This window comes from Aplidium turbinatum, chromosome 15 (genome assembly GCF_918807975.1).
Source record: "Aplidium turbinatum chromosome 15, kaAplTurb1.1, whole genome shotgun sequence".
NCBI classification, from domain to species: domain Eukaryota; kingdom Metazoa; phylum Chordata; class Ascidiacea; order Aplousobranchia; family Polyclinidae; genus Aplidium; species Aplidium turbinatum.
In genome coordinates this window covers 16,847,155-16,873,146 of record NC_137486.1, presented here as the reverse complement: position 1 = coordinate 16,873,146, position 25,992 = coordinate 16,847,155, and the positions used below count along the sequence as shown (strand labels likewise).

Below are 25,992 nucleotides of genomic sequence, written 5' to 3'. Positions count from 1 at the left end.
AATGTTGCATCGTTTGGTTAACATTCGTCACTTTCGACGGGTTGAAAATTGCAGTTTCTATAAGCCAGTCATATACGTTCAACTCCTTCCTCCTTCAACTCCTAGTTCAATCTAGCCTGGAAAGATCGCTCATGCGCCATCATCAACTCTTTCGTCTTGTAAGATTGATTGATTGAATCTCTATCCTCGGACTGGGAAAGCTTCTTTGGGAGCTTAATCCTGGTAGTTTCGCATACTTGTAGACTGTAGAGGCTTTAAACCACTGACGCAGATCCGGTCGCGAAATTTTTTTCCCACGAACTTTCTGTTGCTTCGCATAGAGTTTGTATTTATACCGCGTGAATGCAAACGTTTTTCGTTGGCGTGTTTGGTTCAGTGGTTTCGTCTTTTGCCTTACGTTCGTGAGGACATCGGTTCGACGAGATTGACAGAGTGAAGTTTCCGATTGTTGAAGTGTTGTTGCCGGGGAATTATTCCATCCATTAGGTGCCGCTGAATGGAGAGCAGTCCTTGTTCAAGCGCACATCCCGAAGGTCGAACCAGCGCCGCTTGATCTTGAAGCTTCTTCGTTCACGAAGTCACCCGCTAATCAACTTAGCTATCGAGGCGGACTTACTACTTACTTACTTACTTACTAACTTATTAGATACTACTCTGTGGCCTTCATATTGCTTACGTTAGATCGGGTGACTTTAAAATGATGTTGCAGATTTGGACATGGACTCCGAGAGCAGGAGGCAGCTGATGTGGGAGGTATGGCCGGTACTTTGCGTGATATCAGGTGTAGATGGAGGATTAAGAGTTGGTGGAAAATGCCGAGTGATTAACTCTTCCAAGAGCGGAGTCCTCTTGGGGATGACGCATGATAACAAGATGAGAGTACAGTGGGATGATGCCAGCGATGTAAGTCTTCCATCAATAGTATTGAGCCAAGTTTTTGCCCGGCTCTTTTCTTAATACTTTCTGTTGATTGACAGTGTTGTCTGTTCAAACTAGCTGAGCTGTGTTGCTTTAATTCAACGGTATGTTTGCGAACTATCGTAATCATTGCTCATTCACTGTCAATGGGAACTCTTTGCCCCATAAATCTCTGAGAAAAGTTTATACAAATAGATGTACATCAAATATAGTTACTACTCTTTAAAACCTCTACAGCTTGTTTCACCCTAAAAGGGGGATCATCAGAAGGTCCTCATTTAAGTGAAACAGACTTTAGAGGTTTTAGAGAGCAGTAACTATATTTGGTGTAATTTGCTCTGCTTGGCTTTTTGCTTGGCATTGAGCACTTTTTGTAGTATTTATTGTTTATAAATAGATGTATATTTTACATTTATTTTTTTAGGTAACAGTCAGCAACTGCTTAATATCTTCTTTGGAAGCGATGCCAGAAGCTGCATTTCTCATGACTGACTTTCCCCTCTTGAAGCCTTCAACGCTCAGCTCCGTGTGCCGCCTATCAGGCATTGTCAACCTAGAGAACGAACAGCGAGAGGTGATACGAGTTACACAACCAACAAGTTACCCCTTTTTGCATTGATTCAACGTTTGTAGCAAAAATCGTCACTTTTATTACTCTAATGGCTTCGTTCACTTGTAACTGCAACTGTTAAGCTTGACTTCAATAACAGCGTCTATGTCTCCATTTCTCACCAGAATTTACCAAAAGGAAAAATCGAGAGACAGCTCGACCACGATATCGCGGTGAAGATAAATGATGACTACCAGGAACTCACCAATCAGTGTGAAGATGCGGCCGCAGACGACGCCAGTGTCAAGAATACGGCGACCGATGAAAGCCGATCTGACGTTACGGACAGTGACGATGAAAGCGACAAAGTGTCACCGAAGGAAGGTACCTGGCTTGTTTTTCTCTTATTCGGTAGTAGTAGTCCAGTTTTAATCCGGTGATGTCCCCGTTACCGAGGATAGCCGGATTCACTCCAAGTGCCGCAATCGCCTTCACACCCTGCCTCCACATTGATCTGTCTAACGCGTCTTTTGTCAAGCCCATCTTGCTGCTTTCCTCCTCAACTTGCCTTTTCTGCGTTTTCTTGGGTCTTCCTTGTTTTCTACGACCCTCCACTTGCAACTTCAGCGCTCTTCTCAAAACATCATCTTCATCCCTTCTCAAAACATGCCCATACCACCTTACTCCATTCGCTTTCGCCAACTTTCTTCGCTTCGCTTTCATCAACATTCTCATTCGACCCAAACAAGTTCATAAGTTCTTCAGTATTTCTTTTGTCCATCCGCTTCACACCACACACTGCTCTCACCAGGTGAATTAAATCTATTAACGGGAAAGCAACGATATTTAGATGCTTTAATGTGTTTTCACGATTTCACTTGTATTTCACAGCGGATGAAGAGTGGTGGATCATGTGCGCTGGTGCAATCAGGACTGCCGCCCTGTCAGCATTGGAGAATATCTTCACCAGCAGTCGGTGAGTATCCAACGCATGTCAAGTTAATCCTGCTGTGTTTTGTTAAGAGGTTTTGCTGTGCTTTTCTAGTTGTTAAGATATGAAGTTTAACAAGCGTTTTTCTTCAAGATACCTCAGCAAAATGAGGTTTTTATTGTACTCCAAACAGTAAAACAACTTAGCCTATTATCACATTTATTTTTTATTCTTTTTTATTTTTTATTAGATACATCGAGCTGCTGCTGTCGTCTAAGAAACCGAAGAAAAACGAGAAATCTGTTGTGAAGAGTGCTTCACAGACAGATTCTAACAAGGAGAAATGCCACCAAACTTTAGCAACCGACTACGAAAGTCAAGAGGTTTGTTAGTTTCCATCATGTATTCTAGTTGTTTCCATATTCTAGTTGAGTTTCCATAGTTGATATTCCAGTTGAGTTTCCATTTCCTAGTTGAGTTCCCTAGTGTTAGTTTCCATATTCTAGTTGAGAATGATAAAGTTACTTTGTCTTGCGTCATTGTAACGTCTTTTTACGTTGTTTATTTGATAACAAAGTGGTTTATGATCCCAGGAGCTACGTGATGTCGTCCGCAAAGCGATGTCTTGCGTCGTCAGACATGCCATCAAAACCGACAGCAATTGCAATGCATTCGAACTGCAGAGAGCCTGCTCGGTCTTGCTAAGGGTCAGTGAAATAAACTTGTAAAGTTACCTATTTAACTTACCTCGCATTTCGCCAGCGCCTAAATTGACAGGCAAATAAGTGATCGCGCCTGAGTGACCGCCCATGTGCTCCCCCCCCAAGTGACTATGCCTAAGTGCTCCCCCTAAGTGTTTTTGCCTAAGTGCTTCCCCCAAGTGACTATGCCTAAGTGCTTCCCCCAAGTGACTATGCCTAAGTGCTCCCCCCAAGTGACCATACCTAAGTGCTCCCCCCCAAGTGATCACGTCTAAGTGTTGTAGTTTTTTAAAACCTGACATCTCTACATATTTTTCCGATAAATTTCTTTCTGTAAACTTGCTGTGAAGAAGTGATATATTTCCTTTGCTTAATATCTTTCCTACACCAGCCACAGTTCTTTATATTTGACTTTATATCAATATCCCCAGATTTCAGCAAATGCAATCTTGCGCGAGAAGCTCGGTTTAGGATTCGCATCTGTATACGCTGAAGACGCCATGATAGAACAGGACAACTTAAGTACGTACCAATACTAAAGTATTTTTAACTTGCAATAACCCGGCCAACTAACTAGTCTTTATTTACCATAGATTCAATGTCTACAAGTGTTGCGAATATGACGTCATAAAAATAAGGACTGATTTGCTGACTGGGTGAAGATTTCACTTTTTTGAAAATACAAACGTTGATGTTGATCACAAACAAAATTGTACTTTCTGTAAAGAAGTACTCCAAGCAACACTTACAAAATAATAGTTTGCTATGGAAATGTGATGCTCACTGCAAAAACTATATTGTATTATTATCGTTGTACAAGCAATTCGCGTAATAACGATTTCCGTATATTTTGCATACTGTGTTGTGTTGTTTTCGCGTTACAGTACTTTAAGACACTTCCAAAGTCTGTTTGTTTTTCAAAGTTTTTGCTCAATCGCACAGCTAGGGGGGTTAACTTTTTGCATTACATCCCAGGTATAGCACAACAGTCGGTGTCTGGCACTAGAGACTCGATATCCACCTACGCGGACGACTTCTCCGACCAGGCCATATTCACGTGAGCGATGTTCTGTTGTTTTCAATCATGTTTTTGCATCAGTTATAGTGACTGCATCAAACGATATCTTTTATGTCGTATAAAATGTCATGTTTAAGTGGATTAGCTTCATGTAGATTTTTTTGTTTCATTTTTGTTTACTAATACGCGGTATATTAGTAAAAAGTGATCTTTTTATTTGTTTTTAATCCGCTTTTTAAAAATAAGAACGGTTTTTTGTACGAAGCTCATACATGCTTGTCATGTTGCGCATGGCTATTGCTTAGTTTGTTGAATTAATGTTCTTTTTTGATATTTGATGGCAATAACATAGTAGGGCTGTGGTGCTTGTTTCTTTGAAGCCGTGTTGCAAACGTTGTTTCTATAAGTTTGCGTATGAATCGTATGAATCAATTTCACCGGAATGCTCATTGAGTTTTCCAATAGCAATAATTCTATGACGGCAATTTTGCAACTAAATCTTCATTGCTTGTTCAAATATGTTATGTCAATCGATAACTCGAATCCGTAACCGAGTAATTATGTTGATTTTACGTCGCTACGATTATTGTTTGAAATCTCCTGATGTCTCAATCTATCTGGCTTGAATTATTTGATTCATCGACAATTTTTATTTCAGTCAACAATTTCTTACACAAACTTAACTGGTCTTGCTGTTGCTTTCTAAATATTAACAACGATTTAGTTGAAATCCGTCATTTTGACTTCATTTGAGCTTGCTGGGATTGTATCTCCCCAGTATCTCCCCAGCATTAACACGTCTTGTCGTTTATTTTGTCGTTCGGTTTGTCGCGCGCAGAGGCATGGAGTTTGAGTTGCTTGGAATGCATCCTTCCATGGGGCCAATCTACCGCGGCATGCACAGAAGGCCCCAGCTTGGTTCAAGAAGCCGCAGGCAATTTGAATTCTTTTTTTAAACATTTCATTTTGATTTTCTACTTAAAGCATTCCTGTGTTGAATTACATGCTTTGATTTATTTCAAGCGTTTAAAAAAAACATTTATTTTTATTCCAAAAAAATTGGATCCTCATGAAAAAAGTTATCCTAGACAACAAAATCCGTCAATTTTCATTGATTCAACGTCTACAGACGTTCAATCAATGAAAAAATGACGGATTTTGCTGTCTAGGTATGTTTCATTTATTTTTTACTTTTAAATACAATCAGCGATTAAAAATATAATGTCAAACTATTTGTGATACAAGCCTGACATTCCTGGTACGTTTATAGAAATGAAGAGCGTAGCAGTAACGAACGGTCCTCCCGGAGTTTCGCCAGGTGGGTTAAACATCAAGTAAAGTTAACAATCACAGGGTGACTCAAAGCAACATCATTTAAAAAAAGTATCATTAGAATATATCGTAAAAAAAAAGCTTAAACCGACAAATTTGTTTATTTGTGTTTCTTTTTGTGGGATCACCCTGCTCACACTTAAATCGTTTTTTTTTTAACTTTTCATTTTTTTAACACCTTCACTTTTTATACATTTATTATCGAAACTGGAAATTTGTTAAAACTGCTAATTCTCAACAACCGATCTATGAGAACATTGTTCTCATGAGCAACAGTCAATATCGTCATGCGGCCATGGTTAAAACTGGTTTTAGTGTTTTCGGTTGAGCCTTGTGTATGTTGAGTGGTGGCCTGTGTTTGCAACCCGTTGCATGCTATCGTATATTTCAACTTTTTTAAGTACTGTAGCTTTATGTTGGTCAACCTTTATATATGTAACATATTACTCTTTTCAACGATGTGCCCTTGGTTAAACATACCCCTGTGGTGATTTCCCAGGCAGCAACTCAGTCGTTTTTTTGTACATTGGTTCAACGTCGGTTCAATACGTACAATGAGCACACAGCTGTGTCTTTTGAAAGGTATTTTAGGGCGTGCTTTAAAGTGGATTAGGTTCATTTCCTTTTTTCACCCTTCTGGGTATTAGCCTGAATACGACGATAAAGCAAACTTACATTCTCCCTTATAACATGATAATTCATCTAATTTATATCTTGTCCAGAATGATGCCCCGACCCTACCACAACAACCCACAGCCCCGTCGTCCATGTACGCCCCCGCCCCATGCTCTACCCGCCATTGAGGGCCAGGCATCGGCCCCGGCGACAACCCAGACAAGCCAAACATCAACACAATCCTCACGTAAGATAACAAATCAAGGTTGTATCGATTTAATGTGGAATTCATCTCTTGTTTAAATTGAGCCGAAATTTTACATTGCTGGGTGTAGTGCAAGATATAACTAGCTAACGTTACATGTTGAAAGTTTAGCAAAAAACTGTCAAGCTTTATTAGTTATTGAAGTATTCGATCGGAATTGACACGGTAAACTTGTATTTTAGAAAACAGTGAATCCTCTGGACCAATAGTTGCTCCCAATGTCATCCAGCAGTTGTTGGACATGGGTTTTTGGAGCCCTCATATTATGAAAGCAGTCAGAGAATCAGGTTTGTTGGATACCCGGGGAATTGAGCCGTATGAAGCAATGCACTTTGACAGGAAGTATCAAAAGTCGATCACTACCACACAACCCACATCGAGAGTTCTGGTTGATTAACTTGCGATACTCTCTTCAAACTTCATCTTACTGATTCCTAATTATTTGATCGGGTTGTTTTAACTTTTGCTTTAGAAACTTATTAGGCTAATCCTTCATATATCATCACGATTCAAGAAACAGCATAAAATGCACAAACGCATAGATAAATTTATTCAGCCAAGTTTTTCTCGAAAATAAATTCCGCTTTGATTGGGAAAAACTGACTGACCCCAACATGGAGTCGCGTCTTTGAATTGCCAAATCACTAAAGCTGGCATACCATTCCGACTTCTATTAAAAGGTTGTTTTTTGGTGGCTCGTGAGTGCGGTGTGGATGAAGCAAACTGCTGTTCATATCACACTTGAGTGCCCATTGCGTAAAGTGCCACACGATAGTAATGGACGAAATTTTCTTGGTTTGGCAGTTGGCATACCATGAAAAACCGTGGCAATGGTTTTAAAAGGAAGGATAAAAAAGTACCACACTTTCAATGCGATTTGTTTTGATCCATCGCAGCAGTGTGTTATATACTAGCCTTATTTCATTGTATCTTTAACTTTTTTGACTCCTTTCTCTTCATTTTTCATGTGTATATTTTCGCAGATTTTCGAAACCGTTCAAGCGGAACCGAAGTCGACGTGACTCGTGACGTCAGCATGCTTGCGTTATGGATGATTGATCACCCCTTCACAGACGACGACGAAACTTGGGAGAACTTGACCCAGGGTACTTTATTTAGAAGGCTCAGAGTTTCCCTGATGCTCGCTAAAATTTTGTTCACCATTTCAGAGTTATGAAGTTGTTTGCATATCCGAGTCGTGAGAGCCCTGGTACGATGATCGAAAGAAAGGATTTCTGTTCGACACCACTAAAGCACATATGACTGTGTCTTTGGCAAGACACTTAGTGCCATGCTTGAAAATAGACACAAAAATTGACTTCCTTGCCTTTCCTATACCTCAACCTAATCCTCAACTAACGAATGTAAGCTTGTATACGATGAAAAATCATAAAAGCAATCATATCGTTTTTGTTTTTTTTATTTCAAAGAAACTGTACAGAACGAACGAGCAGAGTCGTCGCTGGCGCTGAGTGCTGATAACGCAAATGAAAAACCAACTCTGGTGAGTGGAAATAAATTTTATTCTTTTTATTGCTCATCTAAGCATCTGATTTGCTCTTTGCATAAAAATATAAAATTGGCGTTCTTTTGTGCTCAAAAATTGTTTCACTAGTATTCGTATGCCGAAAAAGCAAGAAGAAACAATTCGACGAATTGCGTCAGTTGACGACATACCTCTAATTTCTGAACAAGTCTGTTTTCAAATATAACTAGTTAGTAATTTTGTAGCTGTGCTAGCTACAGATATGTTCTTCAGTACTCAAACAACTGTTTCTACACGTTCCAAATCTGTAAGGTTCATTTTTCTTTGTTTATTAACACGCTTTTACATTGTATGTAATGGTTGATACTTTACGTTAAAAAAAATATGGCTAAACAATTATTTCACGTAACCTAGTCAGATAAATTTTTGCCATTTAGGTATATGCAATTTTGTTGGTTTCCAGACAGAAAAATCCGTTATTTCTACATTAGTAGACGTTAAATTAATGTAAACGTGGACGTTAAATCAATATAAAATGACGGGTTTTGCTGCTAATGTTCTCAACTAACGTACCAGCAACCTTTCAGAGTTGCTCATCACCTACAGAAGGCGACGACCAATCATGTTCAGACGTTGCCGACAGATCAGGATGTGAGAAGAACGCCAAAGGTGATTTGTGTTTTACTTCAGTTGGTTAGTTTTTAATTCCTCGAAAGTTACATGATTTCACACAAGTTGTCTATTCTGGGTTTGAATTTATCCTGAAATAAAGCAAAGCCAGGTATCTCATAACCACAGACAGGTATCTCAAGGTAATAAATAGAAAAATGCAAATGCGTGATGTTGATTTTCGACGGATTTATTCCTAATTAACTAAATCACAAAAAATATTACTTGCATTCAGTAAAAGCTGCTTACTTTGTATCCAACAAAAAAGTGCATGGCTGCACAAACATGTCACAGACGTTGTTTTAACGTTCAGCATCATCAACATTGTATCTTAAAAATGACAATTTTTTTCATTTTCTCAGAGCAATCCTTGGATGATGTTGTGGCTGGTGGTTCCGTTATGCTAACAGGTGTCCTTCCTCTCCTCAAAGGATTGGAACAGTGCTGTGCTCCTCCTCCGATTAAATTTGAAGGAAGCGATCCTCTCGGAGCGCATGCGATCTCGCAGGATGATGATTCAGTGAAGTTGCTCCATCGGTCGACAGATAGCTTTGTTCAGCAAGACTCAGTCTTGTTAGACGTCATATGGTAAGAAAGGATTCTCTTGGATTTTGGTTGAAACCATTCAATGATTTTTGTCATCACCGACTTTTTATTTCTGTCTATTTAAGAGCAGCATACACGTAATGTGACGTAAATACACGTAAATGTTTTAATGCCTTTGTTTAAGTCTATGTTTTGTTATTGCTTCTCAGATTGTAATATTGCATTGGTTTTTACAACTTCCATGTTTCAGGCTGCAGACACACTCGCATCGCCTCAGGAGCATCTCCCAACTATACCGCGCGGCTCGCATCCTTGTGTCGCGATCCGTCGTGGCGAGGCTCATCATGATACTGGCCGTCAGCCGGAAGTCGGGTGACGTCACATCCGCCCTGCAAACCCTGGGCTTGGATGACATCAGGTGGGCGAGAAGGTTTGATGTTGTCAACAAATCGTATTCTTACTATGAAATTATAGGGAATGCACCTATTTCACTGACCTTTGCTGTTAAGTTGTTGTAGGTTTATTCTATGTAATGATACGAACTTGACACAGTAGATAACTATCTTCTATTTACAACAATTTACAAACATATTTTTTATGATATGTGCTGGAAATATCGTTTTTTAGTAACATCTTTTCTCCTTTTTGTAAGTTTGAAGTGTGACCTATTAACTGCAGTCTTTTGTTTGCAACAGCATTTCTTTATATTCTCTGCTGAGCCAGAAACTGAAGAATCATTTCTAAGACGTTGTTTTGATGTTAGTTTATGAAAACGAAGTTTATGTTGCAGGATATTGCTACAGTTGATGAAGCTCGCAGTGAGTGGAGTGCTGACGCAAGACCAGTCGGGTCACCCCCACCAATCAGGAAGTGGCACATCTACAAATGGAAAGGTCTGTTGCCATCACCTCTCAAATAGTGCGTTACATGTACATCAGCCCCATGTTACTTTGCGGTTATGAACATGATTTCTATACGTAACAGTCATTTTGACGTCGCCAAACGACGCGCCACTAAAAAATGCAAACTCCTGGATAAGTTGTAAACTATAAAGCGACCAAATGTCTTGAGGAACCAATCTTTAAGCACTCGATACCCAATTTCTTCTTTCAGACAAAGAACCCATCGCGAAGCAGCCGATTATAGTTTATAACCTGGTGTCAGTATTTAACTTTAATAGCAGCATTTTGTTGGTTACAACCTCAATTTTTGCTTACAACTTTGTCACTGACCAGGGATCCGAGCTAGAACGCAAGCAGCAAAGTATATATGTGAAGCACATATGCAGCATCATAAGAATGCTTGCCTCATGCGACCTCAACACTTACAACATGTTGGTCAAGACATGCACAAAGGTGACCTACATAATTTTCATTACTTTTGTTTTGTTTTAAATTCTTAACAAGACTAAGCCTTGTGACATCACATGACTGTAGTGCAAGGATGGCGCGGTGGTAAGGCGCTAGCTTTCTTTTCATGCGATGCATGTTCGACTCTCGGCTTAAGATAGTCATTGAAAACACGCCGCTTACTTCTACCCAAGGTGTAATAAATTAGGTGGACGTTATTCTGAAGGAAAGGCGCCCGAGAGAAAGGAACTGGCCACTACTCTCGTTTGAGCCCAAGGCTTAGCAAAATTTGAAACTATTCATTCCCCCGATGCTTAGTATCATGTTGTCATGTATGGGACCACCTTTGTATTTTTACAACACGGTAAACTTTTTCAAAACCTCTAAGTTTTTGTTAGTCTTTTATTGAGCTTACTTTTCATAATCTTTTTCTGCTCAGGAATTACTTTCGGCGGCTTTCGGGCTCTACAAGAAAGACTTTGATTCGATCGATTTCATTGTGACGAAATCTTGTACGTCATTGCTAGCCAGGCCAACGGTCAATATCGCTGATAGTGACGGTTATAGGAAAGGTAGAACAAAATAAATTGTTTTTCTTAATATGTTTTGAATTGTTCAAATCTCTAAACCATTGTTTCTTATATTCTTTAATGACTTGAGCAATTCTTTTATAAAGTTGTGACGTCATATTAATTGATGACCTCATCGTTTATGATCTCATATTAGATTTGTGCCTGGCAAAGGCACACGTGGGGGATTACTTAACTTCAGAACAATTTGTGAAAGTTATAATACAGTAAGGAAAGATGCGTAAGTTTAGCCTACAAAATGTTATGTTTATTGTATTGTACACGAATTTCATTTAGCAGCCATTTCGGCTGCTTCATTGACGTGACTCAAATCTAGGCTGAATACAAACTTTATTTTTGCGTTAATTTAGGTTATTCTGATCATTTTTAGGATTCGTGCAACTTCTAGATGCTTTGTCTTCCTGTTGTCTCAGTTCCCATCTTCCTGATGCGACCCGGGCTTGGGCCGTACACCATCTTGTTGACAGTCTGTCTGTCCACGCGGCGTCAGTGGTCCCGCGTCCCATCCAAGACGATGGGCGCGGACTTCCCGTCACGGCGGTGAAGACAGTACGAGCCCACGATGGAAATATAAATAACTGTATTTGGCATAATCGAAAAAAGCTTCTGGCAACTATGTAAGTTGAGAAGGCACTAATGGAAACACATTTATATACCCGACTTTATTCCGGCGATAAGCTCTTGAAGAGAGTCAGACGTTGAGTACTGCAGCTTTCGAGCAATGATAAACCTTCTTACCATGTTCATATATCCAGTTTAGATCCAGAATCTTTTCATTTCTATTAATGTATAGGTTTAGTTCCCATTCGGTATGAACTCCATAAATCTAATTTCGTGTCATGCGGATCAGTTCGGTTCATTAGATGCATTTTATTTGAACCAGGGGAAACGATCTTGCTTTGAGGTTTTGGTCAGTATCCGGGAAGCTGAACAGCTCTTCCGGATGCCAATTGGAACGAGCCTTCCAATTCCAAAGCACGGAGGACAATGAAGACACGATGATGCGGAATGCTTGTTGGAACGCCAGCGGAAAGTTGTTTGCCGCCTCTGTCAATCACGTGATCAACATCTGGCCAACGTCAGGTCTTGTTATTACATTTTTTGCATGTGCAGTGATAACTTGAAATTAAGTGTTCTCCGTCATTTCATTGATGAAAGAAGCAGGAGCATAAAACTACACACAGCCTAAAACAACAGGAAAAGTACGAAATAGTGACCAAAACGTCTGTATTAAAGTTCTACACTCAGTTAATTACTTGGAATTTTTAATTTTATTGATACTATTATTTAGGTCATATCCATACATTGCTTGTCTGGCGTGTTGTTTTTAAGATAATGAAGTGATTCAAACAGGCCATTACTAAGATACCGTGCGAAACAAGTTACAAAAATAACTAAAAACATTAAACTCTTCTTGGCAAGTCTATGTTTTTAGTTGTCTTCAAGCATGTCTTTGAATGATCTAATTTCATGTTTCTTGGCTAATCAGGTGATAACTCTCACGTCGACGTGCAACCCCACCCCGTTACAGCGCTCGCCTGGCCCCAAGAACAAGGGCCGGTGGAAGGGGGCGTCGGTACCGGTTTTGACCCTCTTCTGATTGGTCGAGGGAACGGATCTGTCGCCATGTTGGATTCGTTTGACGTTGCCACATTTCACTGGACCGACCTCCTCCACTGTACCAGAAACAATGGTAATTACAGCGTTGATGATAAAATTACCAGAAATTAAAGCGGAGATTTAAAGGTTTACATGTCTTCTTGGTTCCAGTGAGCGTGACAAGCCTTGCCTGGTTTTGTGAAGATCAAGCATTCGCCATCGGCTACTCTGACGGGAAAGTGTTGCTGGCCACTCGCGACCCAGAATCTCCTATCGCTACCATAGATGCTTGCCAGTCGAAGGTCTCCAGCCTTGTGTGGGACCCAACAGGTGCAGTTGTACTCTCTATTCTTCATAACTCGTGCAACTGTCCATAAACTTCTGCAGTTCGGCAAAGCTGCAGTTATAGTAAAACATTAATGTACGTGGTGGTAATGATGGTAATGAACACATACTCAATTTTAAATGATTACATTTTTCGCACAACCACTAACATTAAGAGTGTGCTATCATCAATTGAGAAGACCCTTAAAAATTTCTCTCTACGTTGGGTTCTATTTGATTCTATTGTTACCTTGTAGGCTCTATACTCGCCGCGCAAGCACTGGATTCTAGTCTGATGAAGTTGTGGCATGTATCCGGGGACAGTTGGCATGACGACTACTCACTGAAGCATGACAGCGTCGTCACAAACTTTGCGTGGTGTCCATTGCTAAGTACAACACAGTCTCCGTATCTGATGTGTGCTACGTAAGTCAATATCATTGTTCTTTCTACTGTTGAGCAGTGTAGGGCCGATACACGACGGCGATCCGTACACTTTTGACGTCTGTTTCTATTAAAATTATCTAGTTTTGCTTAATTTTGGGTTGTATTGTATAGTAAAAATGTGGCATCAAAAAGAGTGTCCGTGTTATACTTCCTGTTACTTGACAGTGTATTTACTACAGCCAGCAATGTAGAAATACACTGATGAATAAGTAAGTGTGGTAGAACTTGAGAAGTGAAAAAAATATACATTGCCTGCCCCTTCGTTTCAAAAAACCCTATGCTGTTTGCCTCATACCGGCAACTATTGGGTTCCAGTTTCTTAAAATCATAAACTTAATCAACCTACAGCATGTACATATAATGTTGTTGTGCATTTAGTGGTTGTGAGGATGGCACGGTACATGTGTGGCTGCTGGCCCAACCCATTGACGCTGAAGGTCAGAGCGAGCTAAGGGTCACCTCATCAGAGACCTTCGCCAAGTACAAACCCACAAGCCCCAGGCAATCACGAAGTACATCTAATGTTGACGGTATGAACAATGGATGCTTGTTTTAGAATCTCTGTGTTTTGAACTTTTGGTAGATTAGTGATGGTTGGGTCATAGCCGTGTCCTTTAGGACATAAAGTTTAAAAGGCGATAATTAATGCAGATTTTTCTCATCTGGTGTAGGCCTATGAGGTGAAAGTCACATCTGCAAAAAACGCAGTGTCAATTATCTTTGCTTTTTGTGACTCTTTTTCTCTTCAAAAATTAGTTGAAATTTAAGAGACATTTTTGAAAGTTGTGGAAATATGAATCACAATTTCGAAAAGGCATGTTCAGGTGTATTAATGCGGTGATGCAACAAATCCAGACAGAAAATTAACCGTTTCTTACATTGATTTAACGTCTGCAGACGTTGAATCGTTTAGCATTTAGTATAAGCGTTTAGTACGTCAACAACATTGATCTGCAGTCTGGGAAGCGAAGTCTTCATCACATCTTTACAACTGCTCAGTGCTCAGTAATTGCTACAAATTTATCTTTTCGCTTTCGTTGCAGATATGTCTCCACCGAAGCCACGGAGTTCAACTGAGAAGCACAGAGTCGCTTTCAAGCTGGATCGTGGCTATGGTGACGTCATCACTTCTATTTCTTTCAATACTAACGGCTTACTTCTCGCCACCGGTGATGGCAAAGGCAGACTCAGCATATGGTCTCTGCATGTAAGTCAAGCACTATCGTTGACCAAGAAAGTGAAAGTATATCTTTGCAGCTTACTTGCATTTGATCGAATGCTTGTCATTGTGACATTTTATCAAATCAGGCCCGGATTTAGGGGGGGCAGAGGGTGCAGGTGCCCCGGGCCCCCCTTTTGAAGGGGGCCCCCGACGTGGAAAAAATGTGATTTTGTGTGATTTTTTTTCTTTTAGCCTTTGAAGTTTCTACAAAATTCTGTGCAGTGCAGGATTAATGCTACTGTAGACGTAGAAGTAGTTTTTTTTGCACGGGGGGCCCCCGATATAAAAGTGCTCCGGGCCCCCATCAGCTAAATCCGGCCCTGTATCGAATGTTGGATTTTGAGACCCAAAACTGGCTGCTCACCAGTGGCAATAGCCTTTCGTTATAGTCCGGAAACCATAGCCAATCTGGGGTGGTAGAATTCCCTTAGTACCAGGAGGTCATACAAAGAAGAAATGTTTTCAAAAACCGTTCGAAAAAGTTCGAACCTTAGTTTTTTGTCACTGGATGTTGTAGCAGTTTATTCTAAAGCTGCAAGTTTTTTTTCAATCGACTTTTCCACACAGGACGGAACTTTGCTGCAATCGAAGGAGGACAGCGGTCACGTGATTAGCTTGACATGGTTGAGTGATTATCTGCTGGCGACGTCATTCTCACAATCAAAAGACATCACCATTTTTTCAGTGAGTTATAGATATTCGATCTGATTTCGATTGAACTAACAACATTTAGTATGCCAACATCGATGCAACGTCAAATAACGCTGAAAAATCAATTACTCTTGCAGGTTCCAGAGAGCTGGATAAGTAAACACCATCTCATCGCCAAGGCTCGTCAGAATTTGAGGCAACTTGGATTATTCAATTTTGACCACATTGAGAGACTGAAAGCCGTTCTGGAGCGCTTGCCTCACATGATCAAAGAACAGCGTACATATGAAAAGGTGTGTCAGCCTATTTTGCTTGCTTATCGAGCAATTGGCTTTCATTGTTGCTCGTCTGCTTGTAGGCTAGTTGCGTTGATGGTGTGGCCTCATTATATCAGTCATGACCGACCAACCGATACTTTAAACTTCAAGGGACGTCGGTTCGAGAGCACGCAGTTGTTTTTAATTTAGGCTGAGCAATTTGCTTGAAGATAAACACGAAGATGGACTTTCGTAGCCCTCCGTCCATTTAATCTAAATCGTCATCGGAAACAAGGTCATAGTATTGAGACATGGAGTTTGTTTATAACTCAAGATATCTTAAAGTGCCATACGTCCTTGTGATGCTAGACTATCACAAGATATTGTAAGAACCCACCATTGTGTTTATTCGACTAACGTTTCGTGATTGATTCGACTAACGTTTTCGTGACCAAAGTGATTGACGTCTTCAAGGTTAGTTGTGTTTGGTTTCCAAGAGCACTTAAAATCTTGTGGTAGACACCGCTTCCTTTATAATGACCAAAAGAACGAGTTATATTTATTACATGTCTGTTGAACAGTCTCGTTCGATTTTACAACGTTATTTAATGTTATTTTCAAGCCATCCATCATGAGCGGTGATCAGCTGATGTACAGCTCCTTCCTACAAAACCTCACTTCTCTGGCGATCGGGTTCGGTTTGACTGACGTCATCTGCTACCCTACCAACATACCGCCTCATCATAAGGTGAGTGCTCTCATGTTTGACTCATGAATCTCATCAATCGGAAGCTACTATTATGGGAAGCCATTTAGCAAAAGCTGACTTTTTACATTGATTCAACGTCTGCAGACGTTGGTCAATGTGAAAAGGAAAATATTTGTTAGTTGGAGCTGCGGCTGTGATAGTTTGTGGATGACGCTTTTCCGTGTTGTAATTACAAACAAAAATTGCGTAATATTAACGTATACTTTGCTTCTTTTTGTAGAGAAGACAGGCTACAGTTACATGGAAAAGACGACATAAGCTTTAGTTATTGAGGCCGATATAAACAGCCATTCTGGTGTGAGAAATAACTTGTCACATTAGCCAACATGTTGATGTGCTGTTTGTGACTGATATTTAGTGGTGGAAAGGGAATTTGCTTTTCTGCTCTTAAAGTGTCAAATCGATCGGGAACTTTCAGTTCCTTCTCGCTGTGCCCGCAGTTAATTATATGTAGCCTTCTGAGAGAGCTGACGACTCTTCAGGTTACGTCTTTCTTTCAAATAACCATTGTCTGGTTAGATGACCGAACTGATGGATCAACCGTCGTCAGAGTGGGCATGGCTTGCCAACCTCAACTCCACTTGCAGCGCAGTTCGATCGTTCACGACTCGCGCGAAACTTGGTGACGATTTCAACGATGAAATTGTTGCTGACGTCACTAGCGGCCGAGACCCTCTCGTGAGTTACACTGTGCAACAAAAGTTTATTTCCTTGAACGTGTTGTTACTCAGCCGGCAAAATCGAACGTTTTTACATTGATTTAACGTTTCATCATCATAATGTTTCTTCCTCGTATTGAGGGTTGGATAGCATGGGCCATTGTTATCGACCATGAGCTGTTCGTACTGCATTTTCATAACTTAATTTTGTCCATTTACTGATTTAACGTTTGCAGAAGTTAAATCAATGTCAATAGGATGGATTTTGCTTGCTGGGTAAAATAAATTTGGTTTTGAAAATTGTGATTTGTGCTTGAGCAATATTTATAATTCTAAAAGTAGCCTACTGGCTTTGTGATTGAATGTCTTTATGTAGTCTAAACTGAAAATTACACCATCTTGCGCACATTTACATCACTACTTGAACACCTTAAGTACAGAGTTCTAGTGATGCAAGCCGCGTCGCGTACGCGGCCGCTTTTGACTTTTTCGCCGCGTGCCGCGCCGCGTGGAAGGTTGAAATAACAAAGCCGCGCCGCTTGCCGCGTAAACTTTCAAGAAATTAAACTTTCGTAAACGTAAACTTTCAACTTTTCAAGAAAATCGGTTATGAAACTTCAAATTTAAATTGGAAACACGGATCAGTTTTTTTCCTTCGGAAACCCTAAGCTGGAAAGTTACGCAAATGGCTTGCAGTTGACAGGGTTTTGAGGCTGGCTTGTGAGGGAAGCTGTACGAGTGTTTTTGGTTACCTGAATAGCCTACCTGATAAGCTCAGCTCCCAGTTACCAGGCTATAGGCCTAGCGCAACTACCGCACTAGTTACTATAACAGTTAGCCCAGTGAGTTCAGGCTATAAGTTTTACTCTTGTGTGTGTAGTTCATACAGCCACTGACATTAAAATTGCATTATTGCTTACAAAAAGTGTTCAAAAGTCCTGATACTGGATCCAGGAACATTCTATTTGAAAAAGCATGATGTCTTAGAACTTAGATGCATTGCTGATAAGAGAATATGATCTGGTTAGCCTAGTCAATTAGTGCACAACTGTACTGGTAGGTTACCAGTTACAGTATATATATATATTTTTTTACAGTATACTCCATGGGTGCTTTACAGTATATGCCATGGGTGCTTTTTGCCACAATTGACTTTCTAAAAAATAACGCGTTAAAATAGTTTTTGAACATTTTGTAATTTGCGGTGCGGTGCAGTGTCAAAGTTCCAGATAAATTGCGGTATGCGGATAGATGATTCAGTTGCGGTGCGGTGTGCGGATAAACATTTTGGGTTCGCTGCATCTCTACAGAGTTCTATCTCTTTGAATCATCTCATTTTGCAATGGCCGTGAGTAAGGTTAAGTTTCTTTTTAATATTTAATAACATAAAACGACTATAGTCGACATAACTTATCACGCCACTCTACTAACATCTATTGATATTGCTCGTTCAGGACAACTCACTGTGGAGCACATCTGCCGACGAGCAGTTGATTTCCTGGCTAGAGGACCGTCCGGATGATTGGCAGATCAGTGGCCGATGCAACGCTTACCTGTTCGGCGCGTCACGTCATGGCCAACTTGGTGACGCATCCGCTGACAGCCTCTCGCCCAGCATAGCGCCTTCGTTTCAACAAGCCCAGTTTGTATGCGCATGTCATGCCATAATATTTCTAACGTTTTCAACGTGTTTCTTTGTTGATAAATACGTTGTGTGCGTCAGCAAACTGTGTTTTTCCAAGTATGCTTAGTTCTTGACTGTTTTTCTATTGACAACCCCAGACAGCAAAATCCGTCATTTTTACATTGATTTAACGTCTGCAGACGTTGAATCCATGTAAAAACGACGGTCTTTGCTGTCTGGTTTCTACAAATCTGCATGCTGCGACGTTAAACGTAATGGTCATTTGTGGCAGATCGTATGCGGACAGAACTGCACTTTTATGGTGACAGCAACAGGCAGTGTGCTGTCTTGCGGCGAGGGAAGTTACGGACGGCTTGGACAAGGGAACTCTGATGACCTGCCTAGGCTGACCATTATATCATCGTTGCAAGGTGGTGGGCGATATTTTTATCGAAACGTGTTGGCTATTTGTATATGTTTTGACCAGAAATTTCGATTTTATTGCCAAGAGATCGTTTTCAGTCAAGTGAACATATGTTTGAATAAGCTTAACTGAAGGTGACCTTATGTCGAATTGTTCTTAACTTGTTATTATATTAGGTATGAATCACATTCGAGTTGCCTTATCAAGCGTTGTTGTGGAATTAAAACCTGTCAAACAATTTTACTTCCTACTTCTCATTGATTGATATTGCCGTATTTTAAGACACAAAACCCACAAAATGAGCAAAAATTTGCAAATGGTTTTATATCTAGGATTCTTAGTGAAGCAGTTGGCTTCATCGGCGGGAAGCGATGGACATTCAATCGCTCTTACAGACTCTGGTGAGGTCTTCTCGTGGGGTGATGGTGATTACGGGAAGCTGGGACATGGGAACAGCGACAGACAAAGAAGACCTCGACAAATCGAAGCTTTGAGAGGAGAGGAAGTTGTGCAGGTTGGTGTCATGAGTAATGGTGGCGTCATAGTAACATGGATGCCCCTGATGCAATGGCGGCTGTAGCACGTTGATTTCCGCAAACCGACGTGAAGTGTGGTTGAAAGAGAAACACTTTCGATATGAAGAGAACAGTTTTTGTTGGTTGGGTTCCGGCTCGACACGGCTTCAGTTCAGTTTTTATGACTGTCAAAGCGGCACCAAAACTTTCCGAAAAAAAAAAGGAACGGAAAAACGCGAGTGCTAAGACGTGTCCGAGAACGAAATAAGATATCAAGTAAAATTTAGCACGGACACAACACTTTTAGAAAAAGTTAATAAATGAAGAATATGAAAAAAACCCTCAAGGTTTCTTAACCCAATTTCTTGGTTCAAGGTGGCATGCGGTTTCAAGCACTCTGCTGTGGTGACGGCTGATGGGAAACTGCTAACGTTCGGCTACGGGGACTACGGTCGTCTTGGGCATGGCAACACAACCAACAAGAAGGTTCCAGAACGGGTTGCCGCTCTGGACTCCCATGCAGTAGGACAGGTATGCTCAGCGATATTATCCCAATCTACAAAACGTTCATTTTCACATCGTTTCAAGTCACTAAAGGAAACTTTTATTGACTGATGTACTTCATCTAAACTTTTGTTTATTTTGCTATATTATTGTATACACAGATGCCAAACATTACAAAACATGCAATTAGTTGAGTTTTGCTTTTAGCAGCACGATCGTTGCTTACTTCACAATGTAGATTTTAACGACCTGTTTTTGCCTGATGCTGCGAGTTCGCTGTGGTAATTATCGAATTGCATTAGCTTTCGGAACACAGTTCCCTAGTCATGTGCTATGACAAATGCTGTTGAAGTCAGGGAGTCGTTCTTCAATGCGGCTCTTTTGTTCGGCTTGAGGCTGCTCTCCCTTCTTCAGGAAAATAATCATCTACATCTGAAGCAAACAGAAGATACCTGTATATTATGTTAACAAATAACAAAAATGTCATATTGTTGTTTCAGTAGCCTATGTGCTTTATGTGGAGTTCAGTTAATAAATTTTCGTGTAAGGTTGACTGGATGATCAAAGGATTGCTTCGTTGCTATAACTAGCAGGAAACGCACTTGTGCGATGTTGAATTGAATAACGCCTCTTTTCAAAGGTGTCTTGTGGGCTGAATCACACCTTGGCTTTGTCGCAAGATGGGTTGACTATGTGGGGATTCGGAGATGGCGATTACGGCAAGTTAGGACTTGGCAGCACTGCTCCAAAATCATCCCCAGTCAGAGTGGAAGCTTTGTGTGGACTCGGCATAAAGAAGATCGACTGTGGCGCGCAGTTTTCTGTGGCGCTCACCTGGGATGGAAAGCTCTATATGTTTGGTCAAGGTAAGACTTTGTTCTTTTAGGAAGCCTAAATGAAAACAAGTAAACCTGAAGAAAAGCTGCCACCTTAGCTGATTTTTTTTCGCTTGTTAACTTGCTCCAATAAGCTTGCATTGTTTGCGAATCATGGGCCAATTCAATGGATGTTTGCAGGCGTAATCCTTTTTTTCTGTCTAAAATATAAAACCTATCTTTTCTTATAGCCCAAGAAGGCTGTGAATGTATATTGTACATACGCATCAACTATTTTTAAATAATTTATTTTTATTCTCTTTATAAGTGTTATTGCTTTATACAAGACGCATTCGAAGTGTTTGCTGAATTTTGTAATACTGTCGAGGTCGATACCCTTCTCCAGGAAGTGTTTTCATGCTTTTAGGGCATTTAATATTATGAGAGCATTCCGCAAGCTAATGAAAGCTGGACAGACAGGGCTTCTTGACATTGTTACATCCGTTACTTTTTGTTTATAAAGACCGGATGTGTGGCAACCCTGAGAATCGCCAAGCGGTGGTCTATCGTCCTCAGGTGGTGGCCGCTCTGTCGTCACACAACGTCATAGACGTAGCAGTTGGATCGGAACATACTCTGGCGTTGATGTCAAACCACCTCGTATTTGCTTGGGGCTCCAACACAGACGGTCAGGTATGCGGTGAAGCAATACATGAGCATGTCTTCGGTTGAAATTCCTTTCTCATGCGTTTCTTTTGTTTCGCAGCTTGGCTTGGGGCACACGAACGCCGTGCAAGAGCCGACTCTCATCGAGGCTCTGGCAGACAAGCACGTTTGTCAAGTATCGGCCGGCCGAACCCACTCCGCTTGCTGGACTGCAGAGCGACACCAAGTGGGCGCTCGTCAACTGGGCCAGCCCGACAGCATCCCGGCCGAATTAGACTTTCTGTCGGACCTCACCATACCAGAGGCCAGGGCCAGGATGTCGGTGTTAAGAAAATTCTCGGAGCTAATGGCTGGTTCATGGCCGTTGATTGACCTCAAACCAAAACTGGTGAGAGGAGTTTTTCTTGTCACTTAGCCACAGTTTACTTAATTCATGTGGAAGTTCCAAGTCATTAGGAAATCGGAGATCTTTATGCTAAAAAATTACTTGTAACCCGTCTGCAGTTGCTCGGCGCTGCAGTTACAACTTGATGGAGTTCTCAGCCCCATCTGTGCATTCTAGACTCACAAATTATCATAAAACTTTATTGTGCTGTATTTTTGTTAAGCTATTTGCGAGAATATTCTTATTTAAAGAAGAAATAAGTAAGTTAGTTCATTGGGAGTAAACTTGGCTTCACATCACAGAAGATTTAATGCTCAGAAAAGTAAAATTATTTATTCAACCTACAAGCATATTTGTGTAGAACGTTGAAGACCAAACACTGAGCAATTTCACTGCTGGTAGCTACGGTCTCGTCAGTGGCGCTGTCCGTTCCATTCTCTTTCCACGAGTACCCAGCCTGCCAACTGTACGGGCTTTGGGTAAGTCATGAGTCGTGGAGGTGCTTGTCCTTTTCGTCGGGATCGCTTTTCTAATTTCTTTTGGTATATTTCAAGGTAAGACCATGGTGCAGGGGAAAAACTACGGGCCGCAGATCACGGTGAGAAGGTTGTCAGTCAACGGGAAGAAAGTTGCGCCAATATTCAGTCAAATATCACACCAAGTAAGCTATTCCTAGAAATAAGAAAACTTTTGGTTGTCTGTTATTTTTCATAATGTTCAAAGCTTCTAGCGCATACATGCTCAAAGTGCAGTGCGCAGGAGAGTTTCTGCGGCTTTAGCTGGGTTCATCTCCACTACAATTTTAAAACCTAAGATCCAAGGACAAGCATTAATAAAAGAACCAATGCGGCCCGCTGAGATTCCCGCAGTTAGTCCCATTAATAGAAAACTTTAAGCATCCCTGTTCTAATGTCACGACTCATGTGAGTAGATACTTGAAGCTTTTTACAAACAATGTCTCAACTTTTGGCAAATCACTTGCATCAAAGTAATCGTTAATTGAACAGAAATTGCATCTTTGAACATATTTGAACTTTGAATCAGTTTCCTCCAATAGCAGAGGTGGAGAAGCAGTGATTGCTTTCTTTCTTTTTTGCGAAAACTTTTTTTTCTTAAAGATCATCCGACAGAAAGGGAGCGATCTGAGACTGCCAGCAAGAGCTTGGAAGATCAAGTTGGTAGGAGAGGGAGCAGATGACGCAGGAGGAGTGTTTGATGACACCATCACCGAAATGTGTCAGGTAGTCCGCATCTTTGACCCCTATTACGTCACCGCGTATACTGCTTTACTTGTAATGGTCAGAAACATACTGAACTAAATGACGTCAATCCGACTACGTCATAGATGCATGTATCTGGCATCAAAAGTTTGAGTGTAGATAATAGACATACGCTACTGTACTATCTGCAGCGATAACTGCACAACGTAACTCATGTCAGTTGCATAGATGATGCAAGATCGAGAAAAGTTATGTAGTTTGTCTACTTGCATTGAACAGAGCGTTTACCTCTACCCAATATGTTTTTTCATATCATCATCATTTTCAGCCTGTGGTAGCCCATTGCTGAGCAAAGACCTGCCCTTTTTTTGCCAATTCAGCCGATCGTGTGTTTTCATGTACTAGTTTGTCGCTTCACATTCTTTGTCAATCTCAGGTTTGACTTTCCTCGTTTGCGTTTCTTTTCCCAGGATGTCCGAGTTGTTAATTTGTTGAAGAACCATCTGTTGTCCTGACGTCTTGCTATATGACCTGCCCATGACCATATATATATATTTTTTTGCCAAATAAAATATTTACTATGTTGTAGAGTTCAAAATCTTTTAACTTTCCCCACAGGAGCTTGAGAATGGAATTGTCAATTTGTTGATTCCAACTCCGAACGCAACATCGGAAACTGGTCAACACCGAGACAGGTGGATATTCAAGTTTGCAAACTTTGAAATCGTCTTTCTCGCTGTAGCGAACTGATTCGAATATTGTCCTTCCAGGTTTGTCTTCAACCCCGCGTTGACGACATATGAAGACGCGCAGTCGTTCAGGTTTCTCGGCATCTTGCTTGGTGTGGCTGTCCGTACCAAGAAACCACTTGATCTCCATCTTGCACCTATTGTCTGGAAGCTACTTGCTGGTAAGTTAATAATACAATTTTCAGGTTCAAATTTTACTGTTTAAGACTGGCTTCCAGTTATGATATAGGTTCGCACATTGGTAAGGCCTGTAGGTCTGCGTATGTCGGTCGCTGTGATTGGACAACATGTGTTGTGGTTCTTTAATACCATTGCTATGGTTGTTGCAGGTATGTGCGCCTCCATCCACGATATAGAAGAATCCGATGAATTATTCGTGCAAATGTTGCAAGCTCTTCGGGACATAGACAGCGCTGGAGTTGATGACAGCAACTTCAACGAGGTTAAATCAATATTCTAAAACAAAACAGCACTTTGATTGTCAAGTGGACTTTTGATCAATGAATGTATGGCACTCGTAACATGATGTTAATTTACAACGTTTACAAAAGGCAGCTGATGTTTTTAGCTTAGGCTAGTGGTTAAGGTATTTGCCTCTGAGTCAGTAGACACGGGTTCAATACTCTGTCGGGTCATACTTTTAAAAAGTGGTTTTGAATCTTGGAATGGATACAAATAATACACTCGGCTGCGCTGACATTGTCTGCTGAGAGCCACCCATATACAGGGCCGTTGAGAGGGTAATTTGGGCCCGGTACCAATGAGATCCTCGGCCCACAAACCAAGACACTTCCAAGAATACGTTTTCAAGTTTCTGGGGCTCTTGTGAAGGTTACGGGCCCTTAAATTCACACTGCCTATATGCAACGCTATGTAAAAACGGAAGATTCATTTATCAAAGCCAATCTCGCTAAAGTAACAAAACGCATTGCCTGTATAGATTATTCCTCTGGAGTCGTTCAAGGCTCAGAGCTGGGATGGGAGTTTTGTGGCGGTAGTAGCTGGTGGTGATGGAATCCCGCTTACATTTTCCAACAGAAACTATTACGTGGACCTGGCGCTAGAATTCCGTCTCCATGAAATGGACCGGCAGGTAGGTTGTTTCAGAATGGAGTTTTTGGATAGGATTACTGAGTTAAAATTCTAAGCGCCTTTTCAAATATCAGGTAACCCTCTTATCGGTGTAAAATTAGCGTCATATCCCAGACAGGAAATGTCGTTTTTTACATTGCTGGTCTTGCAGACGTTGAACCAATGTTCAATGTCTGCAAGACCTGTAATGTATAAACGACTTATTTGCTGTCTGGGATTATATTTATGCAGCCCCAAAGCTCTTATGAAGCCACTGTGTGCATTATTATTTTGTAACAAGAAACGCTATATTTGGCATAGGCCTAATCTTCCAACTTTCCTCTCCCCAGGTTCAGTGGGTCCGTGAAGGAATCTCACGGATCATTCCCCTACCCCTAACCACATTGCTTACGTCATCAAGGCTCGAACAGCTCGTCTGCGGAATGCCGGATGTCAACTTTGATATCCTCAAAACAAACATGAGGTACGGGCGGGGTTGAAAAACTTCCTGTACCGATTAGGGTTAAATCAATCACAATGAAACAAGTTCTCGAATACGACAGACAATATTAGTTTTTTGACCATCAAAGCTAAAAATATTACTATCTGTATCATAGCAGGGTCTGGATAAAGGTAGAAGCGACAAAACGCCAATGTTAAAGTGTGCTCGAAACTGAAACGGTTTGACACGGTCACAACATCTTGGTAGCAATTCAATCTAATTTCGATGTCATCCTAATGTATTCAGACTACTTTTAAATTCCTTATTTCACAGGTACCGGGATACTACTGAAGACAGCGAGTTGGTGTGCTGGCTATGGAAGACGCTGGAGGAATTCAATCGCGAAGAACGCGTTCTCTTCCTCAAGTTTGTCTCCGGAAGATCGCGGCTTCCCGCATCAGCTGCAGACATGCCACAACGGTTCCAAGTTATGAAGATAGACCGAGTGAGTGGTTGCTGCCCTAACTGCTGCTAATTGAAAAATATAGATGTTCAGAGGCGCTTCCAACGCCTGTACCCAACCTGCTTGAAAACCTTTCCTGCTAACATATAAGACGTGTTGGTAGCCACTTGAACATGTCAAATCTCAGTAAGACCCAATGACACCGTCAACCAATCA

The 25,992-nt window shown here is 41.0% G+C and overlaps 1 protein-coding gene across 1 annotated transcript in view; it reads left to right on the top strand.

Annotated features, from left to right (window-relative positions):
- LOC145784513 (putative E3 ubiquitin-protein ligase HERC1) overlaps positions 1-25,992 on the top strand; it is a 61,191-nt gene that overhangs the window by 34,367 nt on the left and 832 nt on the right. The window contains exons 45-91 of the mRNA XM_082596346.1: positions 710-903; positions 1,343-1,492; positions 1,654-1,852; positions 2,360-2,444; positions 2,650-2,782; positions 2,993-3,106; positions 3,532-3,622; positions 4,076-4,157; positions 4,957-5,052; positions 5,389-5,436; positions 6,173-6,312; positions 6,513-6,617; positions 7,314-7,436; positions 7,761-7,834; positions 8,404-8,485; positions 8,848-9,073; positions 9,282-9,449; positions 9,822-9,924; positions 10,267-10,386; positions 10,820-10,952; positions 11,341-11,587; positions 11,854-12,053; positions 12,460-12,663; positions 12,741-12,899; positions 13,151-13,319; positions 13,719-13,870; positions 14,384-14,547; positions 15,130-15,246; positions 15,351-15,506; positions 16,093-16,218; positions 16,759-16,917; positions 18,353-18,544; positions 18,815-18,953; positions 19,279-19,460; positions 19,837-19,992; positions 20,606-20,831; positions 21,304-21,473; positions 21,547-21,834; positions 22,193-22,310; positions 22,386-22,492; positions 22,950-23,072; positions 23,670-23,746; positions 23,822-23,961; positions 24,130-24,242; positions 24,741-24,893; positions 25,222-25,355; positions 25,647-25,818. Coding sequence (XP_082452472.1) covers positions 710-903; positions 1,343-1,492; positions 1,654-1,852; positions 2,360-2,444; positions 2,650-2,782; positions 2,993-3,106; positions 3,532-3,622; positions 4,076-4,157; positions 4,957-5,052; positions 5,389-5,436; positions 6,173-6,312; positions 6,513-6,617; positions 7,314-7,436; positions 7,761-7,834; positions 8,404-8,485; positions 8,848-9,073; positions 9,282-9,449; positions 9,822-9,924; positions 10,267-10,386; positions 10,820-10,952; positions 11,341-11,587; positions 11,854-12,053; positions 12,460-12,663; positions 12,741-12,899; positions 13,151-13,319; positions 13,719-13,870; positions 14,384-14,547; positions 15,130-15,246; positions 15,351-15,506; positions 16,093-16,218; positions 16,759-16,917; positions 18,353-18,544; positions 18,815-18,953; positions 19,279-19,460; positions 19,837-19,992; positions 20,606-20,831; positions 21,304-21,473; positions 21,547-21,834; positions 22,193-22,310; positions 22,386-22,492; positions 22,950-23,072; positions 23,670-23,746; positions 23,822-23,961; positions 24,130-24,242; positions 24,741-24,893; positions 25,222-25,355; positions 25,647-25,818 — 6,809 coding nt within the window. The remainder of the gene's footprint in view (positions 1-709; positions 904-1,342; positions 1,493-1,653; positions 1,853-2,359; positions 2,445-2,649; positions 2,783-2,992; positions 3,107-3,531; positions 3,623-4,075; positions 4,158-4,956; positions 5,053-5,388; positions 5,437-6,172; positions 6,313-6,512; positions 6,618-7,313; positions 7,437-7,760; positions 7,835-8,403; positions 8,486-8,847; positions 9,074-9,281; positions 9,450-9,821; positions 9,925-10,266; positions 10,387-10,819; positions 10,953-11,340; positions 11,588-11,853; positions 12,054-12,459; positions 12,664-12,740; positions 12,900-13,150; positions 13,320-13,718; positions 13,871-14,383; positions 14,548-15,129; positions 15,247-15,350; positions 15,507-16,092; positions 16,219-16,758; positions 16,918-18,352; positions 18,545-18,814; positions 18,954-19,278; positions 19,461-19,836; positions 19,993-20,605; positions 20,832-21,303; positions 21,474-21,546; positions 21,835-22,192; positions 22,311-22,385; positions 22,493-22,949; positions 23,073-23,669; positions 23,747-23,821; positions 23,962-24,129; positions 24,243-24,740; positions 24,894-25,221; positions 25,356-25,646; positions 25,819-25,992) is intronic.